Raw genomic sequence first — 20,068 nt, forward strand, 5'->3', positions numbered from 1 at the left:
GTCAAAGGCCTTGCTGAATTCCAAGTAGACCACATCCACAGCCTTCCTTCATCCACCAGGTGGGTCACCCAGTCATAAAAGGAGATCAGGTTGGTCAGGCAGGACCTGCCCCTCCTAGACCCATGCTGGCTGGGTCTGATGTCCCCTCCATGCTGTAGGTGGCATGTGACAGTACTCAGGATGATCTGTTCCATAACCTTGCCAGGCACTGAGGTCAGGCTGACAGGTCTGTAATTGCCAGGATCTCCTTGTGGATTGGCATGACATTGGCCAGCTTCCAATCATCTGAGACAGACCCGACCCCCACCCAGTGAGCCAGGACTATTGGTAGATGATGCAGAGCAGCTTGGCAGGCTCTTCAGCCAGCTCTCTCATCACCCTGGGATGGATCCCACCTGGTTCCATAGAGCTCTAAAGATCCAAGTGGCTCAGCAGGGCACTAACTGCTTCCTACTGGGTTACAGAGGGGCTATCCAGTTTCCCATTCCTGTTTACCAGCTGAGGAGTCAGTCGTCCTAAGGACGACCTGTCTTATTGCTGAAAACTGAGGCAAAGAAGGTGTCAAGTACATCAGCTATTTCCTCATCTATGCTATGTTCCCCCTCCCCATGTCCAACAAGGAAGAGAGGTTTTCCTTGCCCCTCCTTTTGCTATTAATGTATTTATAAAAACAGTTTTTGTTATCCTTAATAGAAATGGCCAAGTTCAAATTGTGCTTTCACCTCTCTAATTTTTATTTTTCTACAAGACCCGATGACATTCTTAAACACTTTGTGAGTTGGCAGCCCTTTTTACAAAGGTGGCAAGCTCTCTTTTTCTCTAAGCTCCTGCAAAAAGTTCCTCTCCAGCTAGGCCAGTCATCTTTGCTGCCAGCTCACTTTTCAGCACATTGGAAGATCCTGTGCCTGCACCTTCAAGATTTCTTTCTTGAAGTATGTCCATCCTTCCTGGACCCTTTTGTCTCTCAGGGCTGTTTCCCAAGGTACTCTCTGGACCAGCTTCCTGAACAGGCCAAAGTCTGCCCTCCAGAAGGTCAGGGTAGAGGTCTTGTTGGTATCCTGCCTTTTTACACTGAATATAGAAAATCCCATCATTTTGTGGTTGCTTGTACCTCAGAAGGCCTCTGACCACCACATCTCCCACCAGCCCTTCTCTGTTCGTAAAGAGCAAATCTAATGGAGCCCCACCCCAGTAGGTTCATTTATTAGTTGCAACAGGAAGTTATCCTCTATACATTCCAGGAACCTCCTAGACTGTTTCATCTCTGCCTTGCCACCTTCACTATGAGAAAATTTGGGTAGACTGGTATGACACAGCTATTTTATGGTACAGCAACAGTACACTAGATGCAAAAACCTTGCTCTGTTGGGCTGTCATACAGCCCACATTGTTTCAGACACTTTGAATGGGAAAAAAAAAAAAAAGAGAGAAGATGGCATTGCCTCAGAGCTGTAAATCTCTACCACATTACTCACAGCATCTCAGTTAAGTGCTATGCAGCATGGTCCCTGTGCTTTAGCTGGAGCTGCACCAAAGCAGAATAGTCAAATCCCAGTCTTCACAATTTGGCCTTGAAGCCAGACATAGGCCCTTGGCCCCTTCCTATTTAGCAACAGAGCCATATCCAGAGTATCTTCCCCTGCATTATTAATTGCCCAGGTCCCAAGAATGTACTCTGCTTCATGAAGATAAAATACTTCTAGACCTGCAGTGTCTCTGCATCATTAGTGTGGCCCTATTCCTTAAGAAACTTGATTTATGCCACTGTACAGCTTGCTGTCATTGTTGCCTCTACAGCTCGCTTCTTTTAATATGTCTCGTGAAGGCTACTTGCTGATGAAGGAGGGCTCCACCAGCAGTGTGCTGCTCCAGTGTACTTGTAGCCTTGAAGTCTCTGCACCTGATCATTTCATAAGAGGAAATGCCTGGAACTGTGGTTACATGCTGATCAGCAGAGAGGAGCTGTGTTTGCCTCAGGCAACCTCCTGCCAGCAGTACAATGTCTATTTTGAAATTTCGTCCCTCTGCACATTTCATATTAATCCACAGCCCTCTGTAGAATAGACAAGTCAGAAATAATATGCTCCAAAAAAATTGAAAAATTAAAAAAGGGGAAGAAGTCAAAGAGTCAGTCAACATGACATGTTCCCTCATTGTTTTCTCTTTGCCCAATTCCCTAAGGCTCTTTGCCTTCTCTAAGTCTTCTGCATCTTGTTTTGGAGATATATTTTAAGATACTACTTTCTTCCTTGCTGAAAAATCATATGCAATTCCTGATATAAGAGTTGAAGCTTTTTAGGTGTGCCTTTTTTCCCCATATTTCCATATTAAATATTAAGCTGAGCTCTGGAATAAGTTGGTTACCCCTCTCCGGGGATTCTGTGGATTTAATTCAGCACTTATATAAATAGCAATGTAAATTAAATATCTAATGAATTAGGTGTAGTAATAATGGTGTAATATGCACTGTGCTACTTATTACTGAATCTGAAAATTGAAGTTAATTTACTCAAGAAGAAAATAGTAAAAGAAATCATAATATGTTTGAGGGTAGTTGTACTCCGCTGTATTTGAGTGAGCTAGATACTAATTGCAAATATTTTACTATCATTACAAGTTTCATTGTTATTCTTCCACTAAAGCAAAGTGCTCATTTTTTTCCATTTTTGGAATTATTTCTTTAACAAGTACTCCTATACTACAATTGTTACGTACCAATATTGCAAATACCATATTGTAGTAGAAAACCATAAGGACAGAGGAAAATGCTGCAATTACCTAGTTTGATCTCATACATAACACAGGGCATAGAGGTTCTGTGAATTAATTATTGACAAGTTAAATATATATTTAATATCAATCTTAAGATGTCTCACAATGGAATGCTCACCACAATTCTTATTAAAATTTACCTTTAGTTTGTCTAAATATCTAGCTTTCAGTTCAGATTCTTACAATATAGTTATCTGAAAAAATACATTATCCTGTCCATAGCAACATTTTACTTGATATTTTTATGATTTATGATGAAATTTAACCTCCTTTATCTAGCTAATCTGCTTAATCTTCTCCCCCTTGTCCTCTAATCACTCTCACAGCTCTTCTCTGAGCCTTCTCCATTTTTTCAAAATCCTTCCTGGAGTGTGAACATGGAAGAATATTTTGAAAACTAGCATGAATAGTATCGGTCATAAGTACAGACAAAATATAGCATCCTTGTTTATACTCAGAGTTCCCATTTAAATAACCACAGAGCACATGATCGGTTTAGCATCTGTCTTAAGGAAACTTCCCTGTCTGCCCAACCAGGAGCCACTCTGCGGCCTCTTGCCTTGTGCTCCTGTCCCTCAGAGCTCAACCTGCATCTTATGCTTCAGCTCCACACCAAGCTAAAGGCATTTAATGTATTTCTCAAAAGCTGCATTAAGCTGGGAATCCATATAGCACTAATGAGGCACTATGAACCAGAGGTCTGGAGTCACTACTCCACAGACACCCCATCTGCAAGACAGGCTTCCCTGTTTCTCTGTGTTCAGACATTTTATTTGATTGACTTGTACTTTCAAGATGTCCAAATTGCTCTGAAGGAGTTTCAGTCTTCCAGTCTGCTTATTGTAAATTCAGTTGATTTTTGATTATTGTAGGCATATAGGAATTCTGAACCTCCTACTTTGTTCTGCTAGAGTAGGTTTAACGCAAACCACCAGGCTTCAGTCATCTGAAAGCTGGTATCTAGCTGAAGCTAGATAGCATTGGGTTTTCTTTCTCAACCATGAAAATAAAGCACACACTTCTAGAGATTCATCCATACCTGCTTTTGATAATTTACATGCCTGAAATAAGTTGAAAGTTCTGTTCATTCTATAGGTGCCTATTTCTCACTAGTGACTACACAGGAAAGCACATTTATGGGGGAAAAAAGGAAGATAATTATAACTGTCACCATGTATGCTCATGATTCTTGAGGTGAAAACTTCAGAAGCTGCTGAGCAAGTAAAATTTGAAGACAAAACACCAGGTCTGACATTTCTATCACATCCGTTCTCCTCTGTCACAAAAAGCGAAGCAACAAGCAAGAATATTTGTCACTTAGTAGAAACAACACTATATTGATATTCCATTAATGTCTCACTAAGCACATAGACTGCCTTGATATTTCCTTGTTCATTTTGGAGAAGTGACTAATTCATGACAAAGATGGTCTGACTGGAAAGTGTTCCAAAGTTAGCATGCGTACCACAGTAACTACATTCAAACAAGTTATGCTAAGGTTAGTTATGAATGCTGCTGCTAATTCAACATTACACTATACTTGTGACATCTTTCAATCTTCACTTGTATATTCTTATACATGTATACTTGCTTCCATCTCTCCATGTGTGATTTAGTGGTTGACTAGGGGAAAAAACAGACTTGATGGAAATAGCACAAGAAATCAATAGATGTTTAATAGAAACTCTATGACCATGATTTTTGCTGCCTGACAGCAGGAAACAGAATAGTAGACATAAGGAGAAAAAAAAAGACATTATATTAGAATATAGAATCTCCCCATGATACACACAGTTTCAGTGTGAAGAAGCCATAAATAATGAAAGCACACAAAAAGGTGCATGTGAAAGATGCAAAAGATGACTATAAATTGATTGAAAAAAATATTGATATCAATAATGAAAGTCTTGCCTGACTGAGGCAAGGACAATGAAGACACCACTACTTAGTGGGCTCAGTAAGAGCTCAAGATCAAGTAAATCAATATAAGAATGAAGGGGGGGAATTGCCAGTATCAGTACCTTTATATTTAACACAAAAATGTAATGACCTAATAAGAAAGCTGAAAAGAATTGGGAAAGATATCTCCAAAACAACAGAGAAGAGTCTTAAGATAATTCTGTCAGATTCAAATCAGGTGAATGAGGAACCATTATCCAGATTTTGTGTTGAAGTTTAATGAGATGGCTTGACCAAACGATCAGAATGAGGAACAAAAAGATGCCAAGGCAGGCTTTTGTGCTATGTGCCATCCTCCATATAAAATAGATATCTTCATGAATTATGCAACTAACATCTCTGTGAATATTAGAAGGGCTTCACATCTGTTTGCTGCCCACTCCTGTGAAGTCTTCCTTCATATTTAGATTGCTGCATGTTGATGATCACAGTGAAATCCAGAGGCAAGTACCTACTGATTAGGAACATATTAAGCATGAAGTCTAACATCTTATTGTAGAATTTATGCCTTCACAGAAAATTTTGCAGAGTTTTCATGAGAAACTTGTGAGCACACAGACTTTCTGGGCACATAAGAACCCACTTTCCTCTGCAAATCTCATTTCCATTGCAGAGGAACAGCAGACCTCTGAAAATGTGAACATAAGACTGTGAAGATTGTAAAAGAAAGATCTCCACTCTCACTGGCTCAGACTGAGCTCGGACCTAAGCACACATCTCTTCCTTTCTGATGCCTTGGTTTCTACAGAAAAAAAATATCAGGATATGCATGCTAATCAGGAGCTGTGCTTGACCCAGCCAGGTCTGCAGTCATTCAAGTGAAGGGACCTAGACCACCAGATTAGGGCCGCTTAGCCAAACTGGTCATTTAGACATTGTTTGGATCACTTTTGGAAATGGGAAGTTTCTGCCCTAATGAATTCTGTGGTGAAGTCTGTTGGCATTTCCAACTTTAATTTTAAACAATTTCTTTAGCATTATTAATATATCTGATATGCTTCAGTTCTTTGGGAAGCAGAGACCTGCTTATCAGACCAGTGCCTACTCTGGTTTGTAGACATCCAAGCAAAGGATCCATTTTATTTGGATAGCACATTCGTATGTCAAACCTTGCAAATCTTTTATCTCTGATAAGGCCGGCTACCATTCCTGTTCCTGTTCATTGAACTTTTGGCTGCTGTTTTTTTTTTCTTGGAATAAAAGATTGGGGGAGTTTTGAGACTCTATTTTTCCTTCATTTATGTAACTCTACATTTATTCTCGATATCTCTGTCCTTCCACTGGATTTACATACTTAATGTGTTTTATCTGTATGTTTCTGTGTTCATGCTGCAAAGTTATGCTCCTACAGACTCATGATTTCTTGCTCACTAATACTGTTATTCATCTTTAAAAACTTCCCAGAATCTTCTTGAACAAAAGATAGTATTAGTGATTTGCAGCACTACTACGAAAAACCAAATAAATCTGAGTTTCTGAAATGTTGTCCATCCACACCAAGAAGAATCTTGAAAAAGATAAGGTGTTTGTTTTAAATCTTAGATCAAACAATATATTAATGCATATCTTCAGAATTTCAATAACCCTCTTAGTGATGGGCATGGCATTTAACAAATTAGTAAAGCATAATCAGTATGGAGTTATTGAGAAACAATTGTTTTCCTCTGCAATGAAGGGTTCCAGGGTTTATTCACATGATTAGCTAGGTTTACCAATATATGTTATGATTTAATAGAAATTTTCTTGGGTTTGTCTCTGTAGACAAATTACAACTATCACTTTTACTGCTATCAAATAGGATAAAAAACATATCTACTATGATGTTTATAAAAGATAAAACTGTCAAAAGCTCTCAAATCCCACTTCAAAAATCATTCATGTACTTCACCTAAAGGTCACCAGTGAGCTCCTAAGTCAATTTAAAACTGGGGTTTCTATGTCAGACTAACTTTATAAAAAATTATTTGTCCACTCTGCCCATTTTTTTTTCTCTTATGTAAGTATAGGTGTGGAAGAACTCGCTAAACTTTCTGGGTGAATTACAAAGAATTTGGTTAAGTGGATTGCAAGTTTTCAGCAAATATGTTGGCTAGAGGAGTAATCACTTTTCACAGTGATTTGTAACAGCAGGACACACATATTTTTGCTTCAATTATAATTTCTGGCACCTTGTCAGTGTAGAAGGCAGTACAAGGTGAAGTATTCCAAAGCAGCAGGTTAAGAGCCATTCACTAACTCAAAGTAAAGGGTTTCCATATAGCATAATAAATTGTCATTCCTCCTTACAGAGAGCGATTTCCATATTTATCTGGTAATGTAAAGGTATTTAAGAACTGTATTTGTTGGATATATTATATTTTAGATGATTGAGATAGGGTTTTGGTTGAAGTTTTTATACTGTCTATTAGTTACCTTCATAAATCATGCAAAAAGGCACAATCTGTGAAGCTTGATCTGTGACATACACAATGCCACACAAAGATGAGGATCCTGAGAGTAAATAATCAGTGCAGACACCTAGTTTAGTCTACTCTGTGAAGCAGGATGTTTTCAGAAATGAATTTCCTATCTATCATCATCATGGCTAGGCTTCGAGAATGAAGATTTGGGAAGGGCACTACCCACGCTTGCTGCAAGCGTGCTGGTGGCTAAAATGGCTGATACTGGATAGGGAAGTCCAGTCACAAAAGGCACAGTGGAACGTCTCCCTAGGTGACATTGGCAAGGAACGGTTCTTTCTGCATTGTCTTTTTCCCTCAAGACTAACTCTCCGTGCATTCTCAAAGGAATTCTCCGTGCATTCTCAGCAGCGTCGTGAATGGTGTGTCTCCATGAATCCCGAATGGAGGCCAGAGCGGACCATTGATGGCAGTCAGTGTGGCCAAGGCTGAGGTGTTGTTTCAGGGAGTCCTTGTATCTCTTCTTTGGGGCTCCTCTCTTGCGGCAGCCAGTGGTGAGTTCACCATAGAGCACAATCTTCGGAAGGCAGTGATCCTCCATCCTGGAGATGTGCCCTGCCCAGCGCAGCTGAGTTCTCATCAGCATGTTCTCGATACTGCTGACCCCTGCCTGTTCAAGAACAGACACATTGGTCACGTAATCAGACCAGTGGATGTTTAGGATTGAACGGAGGCAGCGCTGATGGAAGCGTTCGAGAAGCCGCAGGTGGTGGCGGTAGATGACCAAGGATTCAGACCCATATAAAAGAGTAGACAGTACAATGGCTCTGTAGACACTAATCTTTGTACTTTTCTTCAGGTGTTTATTGGACCAGACTCTTTTATGGAGTTTTCCAAAGGCTCTGTATGCCTTTGCTAGCCTGTTGTCTATCTCTTTGTCAATATCCTATCTAAATAATGTCATAATTCCTAGCTATTAACCTGATTATCACTCTAAATAATCATTCTAAATAACTAACTTCCTAAGCCATGAGTTTCAATGAAGTAGGATGTTTTCATGCACTAGCAAACTAATTAGCTAAAGATGGGAGCAAGCCCAAAATTCTCTTATTTGCATTAGATAATACACTCTACTGCTAGGGCACCAGTGATAAATGAAGGGCTTGCTGTGGGCCCTTAAGCACATGGTCTCTTTTTCCATCTATGCTGCTAACTCTTCTTTCTCCTCTGACAGCACACTTCATGCCTTCAGGAGCTGTTTCATTTTTCTCCAAGCAGTTCTCCAGTGCATTATGCTGCAATTAATGTCTTTGATCTTCTTTTGGAACACTCTCCTGATGCTTCCCAGTAGATACAACTTTGTTTGCTGCCGACTAGCATCATGTATCTGGATCTATAAAAATAGGCAAAATCATAGAAAATACTTCAGATTAAATAAAGCTCTTGAATTGGAAACGTGATTAGAACTGACCTGTGATAACAGAAGTTTTTGTTCCTTTTCTGAGAAGTCTAGCTCACCTCTGTGCACACTTTCCTTAAAACTCTTTCATTAACTTCTAAAGATACCGATAGAATTTTGTCCATTTTCTGTGGATATATAAGAAACCCAGGGGAAAGAAAAAAAACTCACTGAAAATAATGTGGTTTGGCTTTATACTATGTTTATACTGTGTTTATGGCTGCTATGCAGCTGCACAGCTCAGTGGTCTTCATACATGGCTGTGAAAGTTGGACCTCATTTCACAGTGTTGTACTCCCTCATGTTTCTTCAATTATATTATCCTTTTACCCATTATTCTGCCAAGGCCATATGAAACATTTCTCAAGTCTGGCAATGAACTGGTGATGTAGAGGAATCAAAAATCTAAGAATTATTTCTTATCTGATCCTTAGTAGAATATAATATTGTCTCATTATTCAAAGACTTGGTGCATTTATTCAAATCAATACCCAAATTAAATATAAGCCATATTAAGCATATAGCATTAACTTATTTCTTGTGTTCTCTACAGAGTAATCTAACATAACAGATTAATAACAATGTAGAATAGTACATGTAGCTGTAACATTTTTCATACTTTCCATGAAAAAACTCAAACCAAAAGTCATAATGATTACTGGGCCCTTACAGTGCCCTGGTGAAACAGGCACCATTGTATCAATGGTTTAGATTTTGCAAGGGAAAAAAAAACAAAACAAAACAAATCCACAAACAGAACAAACCAAACTAAACCAAAAAAACCCACTGTTTCACTGTTTTGATAACCATGATAGGGATTGCTGTGGTTCTGCATCATAGAAGTGGTCGTTTCTGGAAGCAAGGAGAAAGGTAAAGCATTTTCAGGGACAAAGAAGGAACACAGCTGCTGTACCAGCATGATGGCTACAGCGTGTGTTGCTGTCAGAGCAGAAATGGGCTGTGGCTTTTGCTTTCCCTTTATGCAGTCCATTGCCAGTATGGAGGCTGGATGAAGGCTGTCCTTCTTGGCTGGTGGAGCAGCTTTCCCTCACCTCTCCTGCTGGGGCCAAGGCATCCCAATCTGGCACTCGTTGGGTTGCCCTGAGTGACCTGAACATGGAACAGGTGACAGAGCTGCAGCTTTCACCACAAATGCCACATTTTTCATGAAGACTAACATGTCCAAGTACTGCTGTCACTTGTGCTATTCCTATCAAAGCAACTTCTGCATCAGCATGTTAAGTAGCCTGTTACTGAGACCTAGGGAAGAGATGTGTGCTGTGTTACTGACAGGTGCAAAGAGCTTCAGAGCTTCATGCTGGTGATCACTGCTTTAGGGAGAGACATGCCCAGTTCAGGAGAAACATTTATTTTTAAATGGGTGTCTGATGTCTGTTGATGGCAGAGGTCTAATTCAGACTTCCTTGATCACTGTGGCTGGCACACTCCCAGGTACTGCATTATATTAACAAGGTTCATAAACTGTCAAATGTATAACTCATCCACTTAACTCCCTGCAATGAGGCACAGACTCTGAGGACATGGCCTTTCCGAGAATGTTCTCTCTTTGTAATTCGTCATTCCCCTGAAATGCCTCATGATATGATGTTACTGGAATCTTCAGCTAAAAGGTTCAATTTTTTTTTTTTTTGGTCACACATATTGCAGAATTTATTCATGTGTATTCTGCCACCCCAGGCAGTGACTGGGATCTCTGCCACTAAGCTATTTCCATTCAGGGGAAGGAGATCACTATTTTTCATGCTGAATAAACAAGGGAGTGATCCCCTGACCTTCAGCAGGAGGGTTTTAAGGGGAAAGGTGACTTTGGCCATGGAATTCAAACTGTCCTTCCACTTGAGACCTCTAGAGCATTATCTCTCTTCGTACCAGCCTAGGTTGCATGGTGTGATATTCATTTTAACTCTTCAGTGGTTCTCCTTTTGCGGGAAAGGTTTTCACAAAGCACTTTGGCATTTGCTTTTTGAAGCCTTCTTAGCTGTTTTTGCTGAATGGAAAAGGTAGCCCTGAAACATATCTTTTATTATAGATTGCAAAGGTGGAAAAAGCCTGCAGTAGACTAAAACTGAGAGGAAAAATAGCATTGAAACATTAGCTGAGTTCGGTTACTTTAAACATTAGATACCACAGGAAGAGGTTTTATTGACCTTAAAAAACCTCTGACACTTGATTCTGTTATATTGTGCACCTAGAGAAAAATGTTTGTGCTAAGTAATGCATTTGCTAGACTTAGGGATTCTAGGGAGATGGAACGATATGGAGCACCCTGTGCACCTGCTTTGTATTTTCACTGAGATACTTCTATTTCTTTACTCCAGAGCATGAGGGTTGAAGGACCTGTTTGGTTAAAATAAGTTCATTCATCATCATCTTCCCTGCATGCATTGCCAGTGGCAGAGGCTGTCCTGTCAGGTATTCCACCTTCCCATACTGTGCACAGGCACAGACAACCAGAGAGCTCAGGCAAAGCCTCTGCCTGACTTAGAGACCTTCCTGGCAGCTCTGCTGCTGATAGCACTAGCAAAGAGATCTCTCAATTCTTCTGCTATAAGTCTACAATTTCTACTGGGCTTCTGAATTACTGTTAACTGTATTTTGATAATCAATCAACATTCAAGTTTTATAAGTTCAAGCCCTATTCATCTAGAGCTGTTCCGATTAATGTCTTATTTGTTTCTCTTTTTATATGCTAAAGTAATGAGCTTGACTCTAGGATGCTGAAGCGCTGCTTTCAGCTGAGCTGTGCACTTTACATACCATAAATCCATCTGCCTTATCAGCACTGCCATCACCACTTTAATCAGAGCATTATTAGGCTGTTACACTATGACCATGATCATGAAGTCAGTGCGGTGCCAAAGCTGTCATGTTCCATGAAGTTTCCTGACCCTGTGACCATCATCAGAGCCTTCAAATAAACAGCAATTCATGACAAGGAAAATAAATAGCATCATAGGGAAAGAGTCAGCTGTTACTGGAAAGTCTCTTACCTCTGATGAAATTTTCTGGCTCCTCTCATTTATGTGACAGCAATGATCTAATTTAATCAAACATGTAATGATGGAGGAGAGCAAATTACCTGTTCTTCCTTTGTGAATTTTATGCTATACAGTTTTCAGGATTGGCCACAGTCCTAAGAAACCGACAGACACAACATATTATTCACTTTCTCATCTTCTACTCACTCTCTTCTAAGTCCTTCTGTTTCTCAGATCCAAGGACCCAGTGTTCACATGCAAAACATCGAGGTTTATTTGCCATATGGGTGCCTCAACATGGAGGGATGAATTTTCACTGAACAGAAGCACTCATATGTGTTTGTTTACCAGGCATTCAGAGCTCCCTTGTACCATCCAAATATTTCCCCCTATACAATCTGCACAAATTGCAAATACGTTTTTTTTCCTACTGCCCTTAAAAGTGTGAGTAGCATTGATAATCAACTGTTTCTTCTAATGTAGTTCAATTTTAAAGGCTAGGCATTCATTTGATGGGCTGTGAGGAGTCTATGGCTTTGTGAGAGCTGCAGCATAAAGAACCAATTTTTCTTATCCTAATTCTATGGATGTCTGGAAAAGGTGACACACAGTTACACGTAATGATAAGAAAAGCTACTGCTGCCAAAGGCAGTAAGATACCAAAGCCAGATGATTAAACCATTCCAAAGCTTTCCCAGAAGACCAGAGGGGAGAAAGGTCCAGAGTTTTTTTATAGAAGTTTCTGTGCTATAAAACCTTCAGAGCAAAGCTCACATACAGAGATACATATACACTTTTGCTTTAATAATCCATTCCTACTATCAACAGAAAACCCGAGGTGTTAAGTATTTTAAAGCCTTTCACTTTAGTTTGTTTTTTGTTTTAGCTTCCTTCATTGAATTGGTTTTTTGCTGTTGCCAAGTGGACAGAGGCAGTTTGCCTTGTTTGGAAAATAAATGAGAATATTTTTCCCAGTCTACACAGCTCTAATGGCTAAATCCTTCTGATGTGAACAGCAGCCACCATATATTTTGACACCGATACAATCAGAACTCTGTTCTAGCAGTGAAAAGTTGGGTTACAGAGCTACATCATGAGAGGAAACAGAGCAATAGACTTTTCCATCTTCAGGACTTCCCACATGCTTGGATTCGATGGAATTAATGAAAATACATAATTAAATGTCTCCTTCGACCCAAATAAGTCAGAAAAATGTAAAGTAGTGACAATTCCACAGAAGAATAAAAGAGAAAATTAAAAATGCTCCAGTTTTTAACATGTTTGTTTGGTAGCAGTAATGCCTTCAACCTGCACTGAGCAATATACTCTTGAGCTGCACCCAGTACCTGCTAAATGCTCAGCAGCCCTATCCTTGCTCTAAGCTGTCGTCTGGGGATCTGCGCAGGTCAGCCTCCTGTGGCCTCTCCTCTGTCCACTGAGATATGCTAACCTCAGTGTCCTAAGGGAATCCAGCAGAATCCTAACTGGGGCATTTTACCTCTGGGAGCAGGAATGCAAAATTCAGTGCCAAGCCCAAATCTACAAGATGCTCCAGAGTTCAGTTAACACAGAGGTCAGCAATAAGTGATCCCAAATTCCATCTCTGCTGGTAGCTCCTGTATTTTAGGTTGTTTTTCATATCTGAGGCAGGAAGAAGGACATCCTACTCTTTAGCTGTGGGATGAATTCATGGAAAAGTCCCAAATACCATGCGGTTATCAAAAGATAAATCACACTGAAAAACCTAGGAGAAGTGAAGATTTGTAGAAAGTTTTAGGTCAAAACTTCAGAAAACGCTCACTTAACTTTAAGCTTTCTGGAAACTTGAGTCAAGCTAAGTGTCTGTAATACAGCTCCAACACAGGTATCTCTTGATTTCTGCTGTTAAAGGTTTGCACAGCTCTTTTCTGACAAGTCACAATGCTGTGATTTTCAGCACCACTGTAGTCCCTTTAATTTATCAGGTGAAAAAGCTTGTCAGAGAAGATGCGAAGGGAACAGTTGTCCTCAACAAGACAGAACTGCTCTCAAGAGCCCAGTAGCATTTCAAACAAAAGCATTCAAGCAGGTTTTCATGGTGATGTTCAAATGCTTATACAAAAAGAAAATCTCCAGAAAATTGAATAGTCCACTGAGAAATAAAGATTTTATGCTAAGCACCTTCTAGACAGCTGATATAAAAAAGATTATTATGCACTAGTTGAAATAAATGCAATTTTTATCACAGTTCTCTTTCCCAATGTGTCTAGACTCATCTGTATTTATCTTTCATGTTTTTTATTGTGTCTGCTAAAAAGAAAAAAACCTCAAACAAACAAAAAATCTTTGGGGCAGCTTTCAGCTTAAGAAAGAAAAGAAAAATAATGTGACAACTACATAGGTTAAGAAGTTTCCATTTTAATTTGCTTTGCTTTTAAATTTCATGACTTCCCACTAGATATTATTGTGGACACGGCAATTTAACATTGTCTTTTTAATTTATTATTTTATTGCACAAAATAAAGCTACATGGCCATACTAATAAAATATTCTTTCCAGACAGCACATAGATAGTTAATTTTGTAGAATAATGACAGCAAGGCCACACAGTCTACCTTCCTTATCAGATCTGGCCTTATATCAATAGTTTTCCAATGTTCCTTTTATGATGAAATATAGTTGAACTTGGAGGAATGACAGGGTTCTCATAATGTTAAATGCAAGCACAAATAAAAGCGTGCCTCAACAGAGTAGTTTCCATGGAATTTAGATTGAGTTTTACATTAAACTCCAGCAATGATATTCACTCTCTGATGCTGCACTGCTGCAGGCAGTCAAATCATGCTTGAAAGGGTTTTTGTAGGGGGTAACTTTAGAACCCCCATGACACCAACTTAAATCTACAGATATTGATGGAAAGGTCCCTGCCTCACCTTTCCTGCTAGATAATGAGTATTATTCTTCTGAGAATCAATACACTGGAAGCTTTCTAGATAGTAATTCTCCATTTCTTCAGTTGCTCATAATGTCTATGTGTGTGTGTGTGTGTGTGTGTGTGTGTGTGTGTGTGTGTGTGTCTATATAAATACATATATATCTCCAGACTTCAAAAATTCATTTTAAGAAACATTGTTCCTTAAATGTACAGCATTACAAAGGCTTTCTATGTGCAGCCCACTGCAAAAAATATGATTAATTTGCACATGGGTAGACATATAACACCAAGATTTGCAATATCACATTCCCAGGGCCAGAATTAACCTCCATTTATTTCTGCATTATTATTGCTTGAACTAGCCCGTATTTTGCTTAGGTCTTAAAAGTAGTGTCCTGCAAAAACTTACAAGCCTCAGCTGTTTCAAAGATACTGTAGTATTTTTCAATAGGAAAACACAATAGTTTAGTGTTTCTTAAGTCTAAGGTCCATTTCTCCTGACCAAGTAAGGTTATAGAATAAAACATATTCATTCAATGAAGCCAAGGCTATGTACTATTTCCATAAACCTTAGGTCATTAATCTTCATCTCAGGCCTCCTCCTTGTCACCTTATCCCACTCAGACCTTGCGCACTTTAAGTTTGTATTTCCTCTTCCTGTCACTCTTTTGTTTCAGGTATCCAGCTTAATAAAGTTAACTTATAATAGTTATCTATATAGACATTGCTTTAAAAGAGGGAAATGTGGGGGCATTGACCAGGAATGGTGGGGTCTTCTATAATTGCTTTTTTCCCATTCTGGTGCTATTTGAAGTGTATAAAAACATTCATCCCCATAAAAGTGAGAAACAATAGCAAGACAGGATTTTGATCAGTACTAATTCTGATTCAGTTTTATCACAGCACTTGATATTTTGAGAAACTCTGGAAGTACACTCATAGAAACTCAGGATCTGTTAAGAGTCTTTATCAGAGTAACAGGACACTGCTGACTTGACTGGGAAATATTCTATCACTTTTTTATTTGCCTTACACAGCTATAGTAAGCAACAAAATGCATTAACTTTATTCTGTAATTAATCTTATTACCAAAGCTTCAATAGTGCTGTTTCCTTGCTGATTTATTTTAGGGTTTTGCTTGTCTTCTTTTTTCCTTGGCATCAGGGAAGATGGTTTTATCAACCTGTTTATAGATTGAAAAAAATTTTAAGATCATTGTATATAAAATCAAGGTCAAAAGGATGCCCTCAAAGTACATCCATGGAGCTGGTGCAGGAAAGGGTAATGTTTTGGAAAGAGCAGTACTCATTTATACTCTCATATGGACATATCAGGGAAAGTTGTAGAGAGCAGATTTTTTCAAGCTGCAGAAAATGAGGTTCATAAAAATGTGCATTCACTAATCACTATATGTATAAATGAGCAGGGCTGTTGTTAATGGTTCCTTCTTCTCTAGAGGCCTGTAATAGCATTAAAACGTGAATGGGACAGATGTAGACACCTAATCTTGATGGGTCTGGGATCCAGAACTGATCTTCTGTTCATTACACCTATTTCTTTTCATCACTGAATAGTTTATAAAAAACAAAGCTTGTTTAATTGAAAAAAGAATAGGGAGAGATGTATAGCAATAAGATTTTTCAAGCTAACTTTCCTAGTTCTAAATGGATTTTCTGAGACAGAAGGGCTCCTTCTCCTTTTCATCTCTGACTACTCATTTCCTTCCTTCTCATGTAAGATAAAAATCTTTTGGAGATACTGAATCAGGAAAACTTTGCTCTGTGCAATTCTCATACTGCACTGAGCACTGCTGGGTTGAAGGGCTTCCCAGGAATATATTAAGCAATGTGACTAACCTCTACCATCTGCATTTGGTTTGGTTTTTTCCCCTCGTCTTCTCCAGGGTGAAGACTGTGTTCAGGGAAGAGTTTTATTTGGATTATTTTTATCTTGCACTATAACAAAGGTGTTAAGTTTTGGGAGAGCCCTTTATCCCTTCATTCATATGGGAATTCTTTAACAATATCAGTTGTTTGATCCCCAAGAAATCTCACAGTTGTATAGATGAGCAGTACCCTTGCTATGGGAAGTCCTAGTCCACGGGAGAGGAAGCATGTTCCTGGTCCATATCCCAGAAGTCTCTGTAGTCACCTTGGGCTCAGGCCACTGAGCAGCATCAAAGTAAAAACTGCCACTTTTGGTTCTGAGCCTCAGCTCAGTGTGTGTGACCATTGCTGCAGATGCAATTACAAGATGAATCTCGAATGGCTGTCACTGGATCAGAACAGATAAATTGCTTGGTTAAAAAAAAAAAAGGGGGGAGAGAGAGAGAGAGAGAGAGAGAGAGAGAGAGAGAGAGAGAGAGAAAGAAGAAAAAACTCATGTGAGATTTAAATTAAAACAAAATTATTATGTGTAAATTATTATGTGTATCAACCAAAGTGTTATATAAATGTAGGAGAAGGTGAGGTTTATTTTATCAACTCTGATTATCTCATGGGAAAAAAGCTTCTATTTGTACTTAGATCAGAACAATTTGAGCTTTAAGGAACTCTTTTAATCAACAAGCTCATCTGATGAATGCTGTAGGATTTGCTTGTATATCAAAGGACTTCCCTAGAGATTTAAGGAATGTAACTGAATACAATTAAAAGATCAGTTGTAAACATCATTTTTGATAGATTGTTTACTGTGCTTTGTAGGAGAAGTTCAGTTAATAACACATGAACTTGCGGTGCTTTAGAAGGTAGTAAAGTATTGAAAAGTATTGCAAGAAAAGGATTAACATAGCAGCCTACTAGAGACACAACTATTCAGCTATCTGGGATCTGATGGTCTGTAAAAAGAGAACAGAGAAACTATTAAGCCAAGATTCGCATCCAAGAATGGAATCATTTATGAACAACCTTTCTGGGCCTACTTAGTTGCTGAATTAAACCTCATGTAATGTCACTGAAGTCAATGGGGTTATACAGGGCATAAGTTAGTGGAGCAAATTGGCCCTTTGTCTTGAAGCCAAGAAATGAAAGGGAAGAGTGATCCAATAAAACAGAGAAGAAATGCTGATATTAGCTGAATGCCACTGTTCTTGGTACAGTGAGTTCTTTGTGTCCAGCAGTGAATATTTCATCCTTCCCAGGTGTAAAATCTTCCCAGCAGCACTGTAAGGCAGATTTATAATAAATGACAAAATTAATGGGTTTGTTCTGTTGTAATGCAGCTTCTGGGCTCCCAAACGGAACTTAAGCAGTTAGCATACAATATCTATGCTGACTTCAGTGTGATCTCCAAATCAAGTCTTGATGTCTTCAGAAAAGCCTTGAGGCTGACCCTTGCTTTTTTCCTTTAGCCATCTCTCACCCAAACAAATGTTAGAAGCTAGCATTTGAGGGTATGGGGAGCTTTCTACATAAAAAAACTGACAGAAATTCTGGGAATATCTGCGTAAGACCTGGAGTAAACTAAGCATGGTCACTGCCTCAACTGTGAAGGCACTAGGAAATATATTGAATTTTGTTTACATTTAATTTGTATACAGGTGATATTAAAGCTCCAAGAACCCACATTATTGCAGTGATCACATATGTGCCTTGGATTAATGAAAAAAAGAATTCCATTTTCACTAACCAGCATTCATAATACAGGGTTTCTCAAATTTCACTTTTTCTGTTCTCCCACCCACTGATTACCCAAACTGAAATTAAGATCTTCATCTCCCTCAACTGGAGAATATGGGGTTTGCACCATGCACAAAGAGAGCTTAGTCCTGGCTGGAGCCTCTAGGCATTTTTATTATCCATATAAAAAACTAATTCCCAAAGAGTACAGATGGGTTTGCAGCTCATGAAAATATCTCTGTGAGGTGACCTGTGCAGAATAACAGATTTTAACAGCACGGCTCACTCTTCTCTACAAAGAGATATAACAATCAGAATTCTTTTGACGTCTCACCATGCAAACTTCAGCAATGACCTAAAGGATGAAAAATGATTTATTGTGATTTAGTAGAGAAAACTCTCCAGACCTAGGTGTTAAGGAAGTTGCATGAAGCATGGAACACATGGCATGTGTTGCTGCTCCAGTATTTGTTCTGTTACTTCTGGTGTAACTCCTGAGCAATGGCAGAACTTGTTGGAGGGACTAGCAGAGGACTCACATGATACCTGGCCCATTGCATGTATGATATTGACCATTTAATCCTTTTTTATTATTTTTTCAGGTCATACTTCAATAATTGCTCCTGATTTTAATTTTCTTTAAATCCAGTTGCTTCTGCTTACAATTCAATTCTGGGCATGCTCTTCAGAGAGGATTGAAAGGAACAAGCTACAAATTTGCCAGCTGTTGTGTGACATGCTGATGTAAACACATCCAGATTTATCCAAAGTGCTAGATATGTCTTGAAGCTTGGGCACTATTATAGATATGGGGAAAAGTCCCATTATTTCACAGCCCTAATTTCAAAAGATAAAATATCACTATAAAACTAGTTTACAAGTGCACTGAATTTGTCCTTCATTTAGTTGACTAAGTTCTGATCTTAAAAAAAGTTTCAGTAGAAAGACAGTTTTGTTTGTTTGGGTTTTTTTATAACAAATGTGATTTTGACAGAAATATTTATATTTTCAGTGGCTAAAAGACCACACATCCAACCACCCATTTACTTTTCTAGTTTTCAGTAATTAAAAAGAAATCCACTAGGTATTGAAAAAATTTTGGTCAATTTTTGAAAGTTTTATTGAATTATGTGATTTTCAAGAAAAAATGCAAAATTCCCCGGATTATTTCCAATTAAAATTGCTAAACTGTTGTGGAGAATTATTTTTACCTTCTCAAAGAAAGCCTATTGAATTTTGTTATTTCTGTTTCTGTTATTTCTTTTCTAAAGCCATCTCTTGTTTTTCTGTTGTACTTGTCTTAGATCTAACGCTATTACATTTTGTTTCAGCTGGCAGGCTTCATCTATGCCTGTTACGTTGTGAAGTGTATTACTGAAGAAGAGGACAGCTGTAAGTACTAAAGCTTTATTACATACAAAATGAATACTTTTTTTAAATTTTAAATCACCCCTCCACTATGCTGGCTTTTGCTGACTTCAACTTAAATGCCTTACTATACTGTAGCCAGAAAATGTTTTCTGTCCATCCTTCTTGGTCTAAAATTTGCAAATGTCTGAAGGAAAAAGGAGTCATGAAATGCTGCTTAAAAATTACATACCCCTTTGTTCAGAAAAGATCACTGCAATTCTTTATCTCCTAGCTTAGCTTAAGACACAAATAATAATAAAAAAATCCCTATTGGTAGATACAAGTTTGGATTTTTTCCTTACTCCAGATGGTTATTAACTATCTCCAGAGTAATTGGTTACCATTGAGGTTATAATTCTTCTGTGTTGACATGTGTGTCGGTTCTAAAATCACTTCCAGCAAAAAAATAGCTTTAGATCATTGTTGAACCTTCATTTATGAGAGGTGAAACAGTGGAGCCCTCTTTGTCCCTGCTGCTTTCAGGGTACAATTATGAGGAGTGAAATTACTTCAGAGAGATAGATGTTTGTGGTTTTTCT

The 20,068-nt window shown here is 38.6% G+C and overlaps 1 protein-coding gene across 2 annotated transcripts in view; it reads left to right on the top strand.

The window, feature by feature from the left end:
• The window catches only part of NKAIN2 (sodium/potassium transporting ATPase interacting 2), a 559,103-nt gene that overhangs the window by 513,897 nt on the left and 25,138 nt on the right, over positions 1–20,068 (top strand). For both annotated transcript variants that reach the window (XR_011697137.1, XM_071548996.1), the window contains exon 5: positions 19,451–19,511. Coding sequence is in view for 1 of the 2 variants with exons in the window: in XM_071548996.1 (XP_071405097.1) it covers positions 19,451–19,511 (61 nt within the window). In the remaining variant the exon portion in view is untranslated. The remainder of the gene's footprint in view (positions 1–19,450; positions 19,512–20,068) is intronic.

The sequence above is a fragment of the Pithys albifrons genome, chromosome 2 (assembly GCF_047495875.1).
Source record: "Pithys albifrons albifrons isolate INPA30051 chromosome 2, PitAlb_v1, whole genome shotgun sequence".
Taxonomy (NCBI): Eukaryota; Metazoa; Chordata; class Aves; order Passeriformes; family Thamnophilidae; genus Pithys; species Pithys albifrons.